We start from the raw sequence: 11,599 nt of genomic DNA on the forward strand, positions 1-11,599 counted from the left end.
TTGGATACAGACTGGGAGAAGTGGGATCCAAATTTGAGGGTGTGGAATCAGGATGATGGGGGGCTAGGTGTGTGGGATGTATTTTGATAGAAAATAAAATTTTCAGAACTATTGGTTTCTGTCCCATCGATTTTCCATCAGTTCCAGTTCTGTTTTGCAGAATACCACCTTCTCAGCTGATTGTGTTTGCGCCCTCCTTTCTCTCCTGCCTCTCTTTGCCTGCTCTATTTCTCTCTCAGTGTCTCCCTTGACCCAGGGCAGCTCCCACCAAAGACCCTGCCCTGATTTAACTCCCAATCCAGGAGCTACAACAACCATGGGTGAAGTTATGAAGGCTGACAGCGAAATGTCACTGTAAGATCGTGCTCCACTTGGCTTTTGGCTCCTTCTTGAGAGCTTTGCCTTAAAGGGCAGGAACATCTTTTCCTGGCTGGGAACTGGAATTGCAGCCCCTGGGAGTGTGTGCCATGGATCCCAGAGGGGCATTCCCGAGGCTCCCAGGGAGCTGCTCCTGCCGTGCCTCCCAAGGAGCTGTGCAGGGCCAGGGGACAAGGTCCAGCAGCTCTGTTGGTTCTGCAGTGCCACAACGGCCCCTGGTTCCATGAGTTTCCCTACTGCCAGCAGTGGTTCCTTGGTTCCCATGATGCCCTGCTGTGTCACCATGGATATTTGGTGCCAAGAAGTTCTTCAGTGTCACAATGGCCTCCCTCACTCCATGAGCTTCCGCAGTGTCCAAATGCCTCCTTGGATGGGCAGTGTCACCATGGACTCCTTGGTTCCATGAAGTTCTGGGGGTGTCTCCATGGTCTCCTTGCATCCACAGTGTCACAATGGACCACTGGATCCACGTGGCCTTGCTGTGTCACCACGGCCCCTTGGTTCCATGGCACTCCATGGTCACAACTGACTCCTTGCTTCCAAATCACCCCCTCAGTGCCAAAATGGCCCCTTCGTTCCATGAGGAACACAAATGTTTTGTAGAAACATTGAGCAGATCCTGCTGAACATACGTCGGAATATTTGTTTGCATTCCAAAGAGAGGTCAAAGGTGAGGATGGCACCAGTAGCTTCCATCTGCAACAGAGATCCAGGGAAAGGACAGGGATAGAGAATTCAGCTGGGAGACTCAGAGAATTCTGCTTCCAGAGATCATTTCTGCTCACACTGTCCCTTGGAGAAAGGTGACACCATTCCAGGCAGCCTGGACTGAGCAGGTGGCTCCTGAGTGGGGTTTGTTGTTCAGGAAACCTGCTCAGGCTTTGCCATTCTTTCCTTCCCAAAAGGAAAACTTCTCCTGGGCCTGTGTGCAGGCAGAGCCCTGATGAGAGCAGGTGGGGCATGGTGCAATGGGCTGGGACATGGAGCTGCACAGCTCAGGGGACAATGTTCTGCTGCAGGGCACAGGGATGCCCGTGCCAGGTGGGCCATGTCAGACATGGTGAGGCTGGGAGTGAGGAGCAGCTTGTCCAAACAGGGTCAGCCCTCCAGGGGCTCATTCTTCTCTGTGCCCAGACCTCCTAAGGAGACATTCAGCATTAGGATCACTTGGGGAATACTTCTATCAGCTCTTCCCTGATCTGGAAAATAAAAAATACTCACTTGATTTAAGAAAAAAAGTATGAGGTGCATTTTGAAATCTTTCTCCTTAACAGAACTCCAAACTGACTCCAATCAGCTCCCAAAGCGAAGGAAGGAAGGAAGGAAGGAAGGAAGGAAGGAAGGAAGGAAGGAAGGAAGGAAGGAAGGAAGGAAGGAAGGAAGGAAGGAAGGAAGGAAGGAAGGAAGGAAGGAAGGAAGGAAGGAAGGAAGGAAGGAAGGAAGGAAGGAAGGAAGGAAGGAAGGAAGGAAGGAAGGAAGGAAGGAAGGAAGGAAGGAAGGAAGGAAGGAAGGAAGGAAGGAAGGAAGGAAGGAAGGAAGGAAGGAAGGAAGGAAGGAAGGAAGGAAGGAAGGAAGGAAGGAAGGAAGGAAGGAAGGAAGGAAGGAAGGAAGGAAGGAAGGAAGGAAGGAAGGAAGGAAGGAAGGAAGGAAGGAAGGAAGGAAGGAAGGAAGGAAGGAAGGAAGGAAGGAAGGAAGGAAGGAAGGAAGGAAGGAAGGAAGGAAGGAAGGAAGGAAGGAAGGAAGGAAGGAAGGAAGGAAGGAAGGAAGGAAGGAAGGAAGGAAGGAAGGAAGGAAGGAAGGAAGGAAGGAAGGAAGGAAGGAAGGAAGGAAGGAAGGAAGGAAGGAAGGAAGGAAGGAAGGAAGGAAGGAAGGAAGGAAGGAAGGAAGGAAGGAAGGACCTGAGGGCTTTCTGTATTTTGATGATCCCCGCAGTGGATTTGGGGCTGAGTCCAGGACCCTCAGGCACTGAGAGAAAGCTGAAGAAGCTGCTCAAGAAGTCAGAAGCAAAACTCCAAGTGCCTTGGAGCATGGCTGGGCCCCACTGAGGGTAGGGAGTGCCAAAGGCTCCCCAGGGACTGCTGAGAGCAGATCCTTGAGGCCAGGATTGCAGGCAGCCAAAGGCTCTGAGCAGGGAACTGCAATGCTGAGCAAGGCCTGGGCTGGTTGCAGGAAGCAGAAAGGCCAAGCCCTGAGCCCAGCCTGGGACAGCAGGGCCTGTCCCTCACGGCTGCCTCGGGGCTGTTTGTGGGCCAGGGGGATGTGAGGGACAGCAAGGACAAATGTCATAAATGTGTGTGACACTGCAGATCCCCATGGAACCAAGGAGCCAGTGGGACACTGTGAGGCCTCATGGAAACAAGAGGCCATTGTCAGCCTGCAGGGCTGGAACAGCCCAAAGCACTGAAATGCTGGGGATAACCAAAGCTTCCTTTCCTTGAGTTTGGTGGACAGGAGAAACACCAATCAGATAGTCTCAGCATGGGCAGATGCAAAGAACATTCTTGGTAGGAAGGGACCCACGAGGACCATCAAGTCCAGCTCTTAAGTGAATGGCCCACACAGGGATTGAACCCACAGCCTCGGTGATACCAGCACCATGCAAAAACCAGCTGAGCTAAGATGTCCAAATAACACAAAATTTTACTGGCAAAATATCGACAGTCAAGGAACTTGGGCAAAGGGTTTATTACAACATCCACTTCAACATAAAACTCTTATCAAAGCATTAACTTCATTAACTTAGCCCATTTAACCTAAAGACCTTCAACCCTTAAGATGTTTAGTTACCCAAAAACGTTCCAGGTAAGTAGGATTAGAAGGAGAACAAATAGAGAACATCAGAAAGACAGAAGATCCATAGAAAGACACACACATAGGTACCAACTACTCAGACTCCAGCTACACCAACAGAGGAACCCCAGGAGAAACTGGGATGCAGGCCAGGGACTGGCCTCGTGCTCTGGCTTTTAGTCCCGTGGGCCTTCATGGGCCCGCCCCTGGGGTGGGACTGCCAGTTGCTTGTCCAATCAGATTTAGGGTAGGCACCGGCTGGTAGTGTGTGATTGATTGACAGCTCAGCCAATCAGAGTGGGGTTGGCACAGCATCTGCTATGTGTTTGACAGCTCTGCCAGGTCAGGGCTGTGGGTGGGGTTCTGTCCCACCACAAACCAAGGCCTGACCCAACCTTGTCCCCACATGGGTGTTCCGAGCATCCCAAGGTGTCTCGGGACATTGATCTCATCCAGCCTCTGACAGCGACCACGGTGGCACTACGGAACCTCATGGGTCAGTTGTGACAATGCAGGTCCAAGGACACCATGGTGACATTAGAGAACCTCAAAGAATCAAGGGTGCTGTTGTGCAACTCAGGGGGCCCTGTGGAAGGAAGGGTCAATAATGAAACTGTGGGACCAATATATAAAAGGAACCATTGTGACACAGCGGGGCTACATGGAGACAATGGACCCTTGTGACTCTGTTGGGGCTCATGAAACAAAGACGCCATTGTGACATTGCGAGACCTCATGGAATAATGAGACCATTGTGACAGTATGGGGCTCCATGAAATCAAAGGAACATGGAACAAGTCTGCCTGGTTTGGCCTCCTGGAGGCTGTCTGACAGGTCCCACTGAATTTGACATGTCAAGGGCCACTTCCCATCTGACTGCAAAGCACTGGGGCTCTGTGCTTTCCTTCCTGTGGGAAAGAACTGCCTTTCTTGTCTAGGAACCTTCACCAAAATTGGGATTCCATGTCTAAAATTCTCTATATCCAAGGGTTACTCCCAGACAAAATCTGCCCATACAGTCAAACCTGGCTAGACTTGGCCTCTGGTGACTGCCTCTCATCTGGCCCTGCACCACTGGGACTCACTTGTTTCCTTCCTATGGAGATTGTTGATTTTTGTGACACTGTGGAGGATTGTGGAACCAATGGGCCATGGTGACACTGCAGGCCCTTGTGGACCCTGTTCCACTGTAGGAACTTGTGGAACCAAGGGGAACATTTTGATCCTGCAGGGTACCATGGATCCAGGGGGCCACTGTGACACTGTGGGGCCTTGTGGAACCAAGGGCATAATTGTGGCTCTTTGAGCTGCATGGTCCCAAGGGGCCAGTGTGAAGCCGTGAGGCTTCGTGGAACCAAAAGACAATTGTAGCATTTTAGGGCCTCGTGGAGTCAAAGGGCCATTGTGATCCTGCAGGGCACCATGGATCCATGGAGAGCATTGTGGCATTGCAAGGCCCCATGGAATCATGGAGACCATTGTGACCCTGCAGGGCCTCATGGAAGGAAGGGGCCATTGTGACACTTTGGGAACTTGTGGAACCAAGGGAATCATTGTTGCACTACTGGGCCCCAATGGAACCAAGGGGCCATTGGACACAGCGAGGCTTCATGGAAACCAATAGACCATTAAGATACTGGTCACTATACTGTTGCTTCGCCTTTATCTCAGGTCTTTGAATCCCAACCCTTGTACTGTGCTTGACTTCTCCATGTTAATTGTTTTTCACCCTGTTACTAAAGTTCTTTTTGGGCAACTCCATTGATCCTGCTTGTAGGATCATTGGGGGCTAGGACAGTTGGGACAGACAGAGACAAGAGATATCTGAAGCCAAGTCTTGGAACTTGTGGTTTATTGCAAAGGGTGTGGGTGCAGGGGCCTTGTTTGAAGCTTCCAGCCACAGCTCGGAGCAGGCCCGAAAGAGGAGCTTAAAAGAGACACCCAAAAAATGGATGCCCAAAAGAGGAGGGGACTTCCCATTACTATACAATAAATCTTCTTCTGTGCTGTGTATATTCTAATTTTCACTAACCAATCTAGTACAAGATACAAATCTTATAGCATTTATATAGAGTCTATAAGAATGATTACATTACCATACTGTGCTACATTTTAAACCCTAAAAAGTACTCTTTGGACTCCTTCTGACAAGCTAGTACAGTTTGCTCTGACACTTGGACCTGTCTGCAAGCAGAGAGTATTGTTTCATCAAAGGAAGATTACTTTCAGCTGGCCATACCATTGTTTTCCAGTTGTTCAGTAACTAAGGCTTGGTGTCTCAAAGTTTGATTTCGTTTTAATCTCACTTATAGTTTCCATATTCTCAAAATCTTTTGCCAGGCAATCATATTTATAAGGCTTTCCTGTTTCATCTTCCCCAGCATCTGCTTCTTTTCGTTTTCACCACCTTTGCCCTGAAGCTGGGGAACCAGAAAGGTTTGTCACACCCACCCTCATTGCGACCTTTGCCGCCCAAACAGAGACCATGACATTCAGTCTCGTCAGAGTGGTTGGCTGATGGATAGACCAGTGCTCCCCGGGATTTTGGATTGTGTCAGGCTGGCAGATTCATCATTGTTTTGAGGGATCTCAGACAGGATCCCCAGGAACAACGACAGTTTCACCTGTGTAGGATTGCAGGTGGGTTTAGGGAAACGCAGGACAATTATTGCCCATTTTGCTACTGTGTTTTTACAATATGCACCCACGTCCCATTATTGATTTGGAGTGTTCCAGTGGCTGTTCCACCTAAGGTGGAGAAAGAGAAAAATGGGCAGCCGAATCTCCAAAGTAGAAAGATGCATATATGGATGCTCTAAGTTAATTCTCACTGATCATGACCAAATATCTTCAAAGAACAAATTAAAATCAATTGTGAGGTGGATCATTAAAAATTTTCCAGATGCCCCTGAGCCTGACTGTCCTCCCTCCATCTTGGCTCCTCCACTTCCTGCTACCACAACCTTCTCTTCCACCCTGAATGAACCTCCAGACTCCACCCCCAGAACTGCAGGTCACGCCCCCACTTTCAATCATTCCACCTTCAGCCTGGGCCATGCCTCCAGAATGCCAGCCCAGGGGTATGCCATCCTAAATGAAGACCCTTCCTCCCCAACACCTGACAAAATGGCAGCGCCCTTCGCCTCACCCTCAGGCAACAATATAACTCCATGGTCACAAATACTAAGCCCAACTGTCACACTATTTCTAATCCAAATGTTTCTCCTCAAAGTTATTCTTCCTCCTTAGAAAACAGTTTGGATTCCCCAGAGGCACCTTGCCCCTCAACCCCACAACATCACCAGGAAAGGATCCAGAAAGAAGCAGTAAAGAAAGGAGACTGGCAAATAGTCTCGAAACTCCTCGTTGCCCTGGTATGTTATGAAAGAAGGGGGCAGAATCCCAGCTATCAGCCATTGGTTTACAGGGAAGTCAAGGATCTGTGTAGGGCAGCTAAAGACCATAGGAAGGACTTACCTTGTTTTAATGGACTAATGAGGCCCATAATTACAGCACATGTCTCAACCTCATATGATTTAAAATATATTATGACCATGTTGTTGTCACCTACAGAATACACCCTTTGGGAAGAGGGATGGAAGTGTTTAGTAAATCAATTAATAGCAGACTATGCTAATAATGAGGCAAGGGCGGAATTGACAAACAATCATCCAGCTGGAGAAGGAAAACACAGCCTACCAGATGATCAAGCAGCAGGTGTCCTGAGAGAAGTATTGGATGATATCAAAGAGATGGCTTCGCAAGCTTTGATCCAGGTATCGGATGGTAGCACCCCCAATGTGGACTGCCTTGGGTGGCTGCAGCTAAAGCTTTAGGACAATTAGACCATGTTGGGTGCCTGTTAAGTAAGCAAACCAATGCTACCTCCCTCACATTGAGTGGTCTGCTCTCAGACATAGAGTTCATCAAACACGCCACCTTGCAGAACAGCGATAGAGTTTTTACTCTGCGCACATGGACATGGCTGTGTAGACTCTGAGGGCATGTGTTGCATGAACCTCTCCATCCACAGTGAGTCAATCCACAAGAGCATTCAGGTACTGAAGGAAGGGTTCAAGAAGCTTCAAGTGGAAAACAAAGATTGGTTCAATAAACTCTTCCAATCCTGAGGACTAAAGGGTTAGGTGATGTCTACCTAAAACAGGACTATTCATTCTCTTAGTGGTTGTTCTTGTGTTGTTAATTGTCCCATGTTTGTTTGAATGCTTTTAGAAAGTCTTACAAAATTCTTTCAGTTCCATCTTTGTTGTACAAGAGAAAAGGGGGAAGATATCCAACACAGGATCCTCGTGGACTCCTTGGACAAGAGAATTGGAGGCCAGGATGGCACAAAAACCTCTCAGAGACTCAGTGTCAGAAGAAAAATCCATAAAAGTACCTAAAAGTATTCTTAAATCCATAAAGTACCTTAAAAACCTTGAGTATCTCAAAGTGCTAATGAGCCCTACTGAGTGTCAGTGCAAAGCTCTCAAGGGACTCGTTAAAGCAGAGAATTGGGGCCATGATTGCACAAACCTCTCACAGAGTCAGTATCAAAAGGGAAATACCAAGTACCTTAAAATAACTGAAGTACCTTGAAGTATTAATGCGTCCCACTGAGTGTTGTTACTGACAAAGCCTCTCCAGGGACTAAGTACAGCAGATAATTGGAGGCCAGGATGGCAGAGACATCTCAGAGACTCAAGGCAAAAGCCAAACCCAAAGTCCTTTCAAAAACCTGCAGTCCCTACAGGGAGCATGAAGGAGCCCCCAGGGCCATTGCTGAGCAAGACTCCCCAGGGACTCCTTCCAGCAGATCCTTGAGGCCCCTAGGATGTGGGCTAGGGGGGGATGCTGAGGGCAGAACAAGGGGCTGACAGTGCCCAGCCTGGCTGAGGCTGTGCCAGGAGGCCCCAGGGCCTCAGGACAAGGTGTCTCCTCACAGCCCTTGGTGGCACAGACCCTAAAGCTGTGCCCCAGGGCACCAAGACTTGGCTTCTCTTTGTCCCCACCTGTCATCACTGCCTCCAGTTCTCTGCTCTGCTTGGGGCCTGGGGACACTTTCTCAGTTGTGCTCCTCAGTGGGACCCATTAAAAGTCCAAGAAACTTTGGAGTTGGATTCTGACTTAGAGTTCTGGAGAGATTTCTTCAGCTCCCTCTCAGGGAATGATGTTCAGCGCCTGAGCACAAAGCCCCAGAGGCTCATTAAAGTCCTTGTGCTGTGTCTGTGCTGCTGAGCTGGGCTGGGCTCCTGGCACAGAGGCAGCTCCTGGTAACCAAGAAGAGCTTCAAAAGCACATTTCTCTCGATGAGCAGCTTTTCTCCAGCCCAGCAGGGCTGAGGCACTGCCTGCAACCACCCCGGGCACAGCACAGAGACACAGAGAGCTTCAATCAGTCAGGGCTGGGAAGGTGCTGAGAAGCGCCTGGGGCAGAGTCACTGCCAGCCCTTGGCACAGGAACCTCTGGCTGCAGGACAATGCAGCTGCAGCTCCTAGAGCCATCTCCTGCAGCTGGACCATCCCAGTGCCTACAGACTCTGTGAGTACAACTCTGAGTATTTTTGGTGCAGGGGAGGTGAAATGCTCATGAAACTCTGATATGCTGAGGGGTTCTAATCAGTCATGGAATATTTCCAAGTCAAGGATTTTAACAAAAATGAGAAAATTTCCTAAGACTTTGAAATCAGTTTCCTGCTTTTGGAGAATGGCAGGGAGGGGGGATAAATATTAAAGGTAGGTTATGAATAATTAATTATGAATTTTGACAAGTGTCTGAGACATCTGAACTGTTACTTTTGGTGATTATAGGGTCACAGGAGATCCCTAATGTGCTTTCAGCCACTCTGCCCATGGACAGAACCAGCATCACCTTTGCTGGAGCCAACAGACTCAGTCTGTGCTGTTGTTTCTCCCAGCTGAAAACAGAACCTGCCCCAGCCAGTGCCCTGCAAACAGGCAGGGTTCTGTCAGGCCAAGGAGAGAGCACAGAGATTTGGGGTCTGTGAGTGTTGGCAGGGAGAGATCAGGCACAGGAAAACACCTGCAGGAGGAAAATCTGCAGGAAGCAGAGAGAAGAACAGGCAAGGAGAGAAAACAATATCCAGCAATGCTGTGGCAGGGAGAGTTTAGAGATGCCCACAGGACCCCCTCCAGTGCAGCCCCTCCCTCTGAACAAGCCCCCTCCCTCCTGTGCCCCAGCCAAGCCTCTGCCCTCAGGGCCGGGGCTCCAAGGCGTGCAGCCCCTCCTGTGCAGGCAGAGCTGCAGCAGAGCCGTGGGGCAGCTCTGCAGCCCCGGGCCCAGTTCCCTCTGCAGAGCGCAGGGCTGGGAGCAGCTGCCCGGCCGTGGGGGCTCTGGCAGAGGGCACAGCTGGCTCAGGGTGACGCTGTCCCCAGTGCCCGGCTCTGGGCAATGCTGTCAGTCCAGCCAGGGAAGGAGCTACATCTCCCTCAATCCAATGCCAGCATAAGGACACTTGGGAGTGTCCCAGACATTTCAGTCAGAGCTGGGAGCTCCAATCCAGGGCTCAAACCTGTCCTAGAGCATCTCTGAGTTATAAGATTGATGGGGAAAGGCAGAGGTGTTGAGACACTGAAAATGCTGCTGGGTTTGTGAAATGAGCAAAGAGAGCCCTTGGCCACAAATGTGGAGCTGGGCTGTGGGGGATCCATCTGCTCTCAGCAGTACTTAAGGCATTTTTGGGAAAAAACATGGGAAGTTGGTCACACTCCACCTGCTAAATTTTAAACCCCTGAGAAAATCTGAACAGATCAGAATGACAGACCACCTCCCCTTAGTCTCCACTCATCACTTTTTCTCAGAGAAATCACTCTATTCTCCCTGGGGGCAGCAAAAATGCTGAGTGTTTACGATATCCAAGAATACCAGGATAGAACAGAGGGAGCTTAAAAAGAAAACTGCAGAACTCTTGAACACAAAAGGAGGCCTGTGTCTGTTACAGGGGACAGTGTGTGGGAAATTTATTTGATTTTGTTTACAGGTGTCTCCTCTATCTCTACAATGTCTTTTTCTCCATGAATAGGTCCCCATGCCAAGGATCAGCAAATGTCCAACAGCAGCTCCATCAGGCACTTTCTCCTGCTGGCATTGGCAGACACGCGGCAGCTGCAGCTCCTGCACTTCTGCCTCTTGCTGGGCATCTTCCTGGCTGCCCTCCTGGGCAACGGCCTCATCATCAGCGCCGTAGCCTGCGGCACCACCTGCACACGCCCATGTTCTTCTTCCTGCTCAACCTGGCCTTCAGTGACCTGGGCTCCATCTGCACCACTGTCCCCAAAGCCATGCACAATTCCCTCTGGGACACCAGGAATATCTCCTACTCAGGATGTGCTGCTCACCTCTTTTTCTTTCTTTTCTTCATCTCAGCAGAGTATTTCTTCTTGACCGTCATGTCCTACGACCGCTACGTGTCCATCTGCAAACCCCTGCACTACGGGACCCTCCTGGGCAGCAGAGCTTGTGCCCACATGGCAACAGCTGCCTGGGCCACTGCCTTTCTCAATGCTCTGCTGCACACAGCCAATACATTTTCCCTGCCCCTGTGCCATGGCAATGCCCTGGGCCAGTTCTTCTGTGAGGTGCCCCAGATTCTCAAGCTCTCATGCTCACACTCCACCTTCAGAAAAATTTGCATTTCATCGCTTGCTGTCTGTTTAGCTTTTGGCTGTTTTCTGTTCATTGTTTTCTCCTATGTGCAGATCTTCAGGGCTGTGCTGAGGATCCCCTCTGAGCAGGGAAGGCACAAAGCCTTTTCCACCTGCCTCTCTCACCTGGGTGTGCTATCCTTGTTTATCAGCACAGCCACATTTGCCTACCTGAAGCCCCCCTCCATGTCCTCCCCATCCCTGGATCTGGCCCTGTCAGTTCTGTACTCGGTGGTGCCTCCAGCCCTCAACCCCCTCATCTACAGCCTGAGGAACCAGGAGCTCAAGGCTGCAGTGTGGAGACTGATGGCTGGACAATTTCAGAAACAGTAAACTGCTGGAAAATTTATGCAAATAAATTTTAATAAAAGTCATCTTTGATACTTTAAGTTCGTTTCAGTTTAGAGGTTCTTTCACTTTGTATTAAATTTTTAATATTGCCCACAAAGAAATACAATGCTTTGTACCGTTTCTCATTTTGTTTCTCTCAAAATTTGCAGTGGCCCCTGACTGTGTCAATGAGGAGCTCTGCTCTTGATGGCTTAAGCAAAGTAAAGCATCTCTCAGCAAAGTTTACACTGCAGATGCCCCCTTTTGTTGCCTTCTCTGGAGCTGCAGCAGCAAAGTCTGTGTGCAGAGCTGGGGGCAGATCAGTGCTGGCACAGCAGCTGTGCCCAGCAGCAGCAGCAGCACTTGGTGTTGCCAGTGCTGCTGCCATGGCCCTGCCCCGCTGCCCTGGTGGCCCTGGTGTTGCTGCAGGGCCTGAG

At 49.9% G+C, this 11,599-nt stretch overlaps 1 protein-coding gene across 1 annotated transcript; it reads left to right on the plus strand.

Annotated features, from left to right (window-relative positions):
- The first annotated feature begins 10,577 nt into the window (after nucleotides 1-10,577).
- On the plus strand, nucleotides 10,578-11,165 carry LOC132085958 (olfactory receptor 14J1-like). The gene is made up of 2 exons (XM_059491421.1): nucleotides 10,578-10,595; nucleotides 10,698-11,165. Exons 1-2 carry the CDS (start codon nucleotides 10,578-10,580, stop codon nucleotides 11,163-11,165), a joined length of 486 nt encoding a protein of 161 aa, XP_059347404.1.
- The last annotated feature ends 434 nt before the right edge of the window (nucleotides 11,166-11,599 follow it).

The sequence above is a fragment of the Ammospiza nelsoni genome, chromosome 34, assembly GCF_027579445.1.
Source record: "Ammospiza nelsoni isolate bAmmNel1 chromosome 34, bAmmNel1.pri, whole genome shotgun sequence".
Classification (NCBI taxonomy): Eukaryota; Metazoa; Chordata; class Aves; order Passeriformes; family Passerellidae; genus Ammospiza; species Ammospiza nelsoni.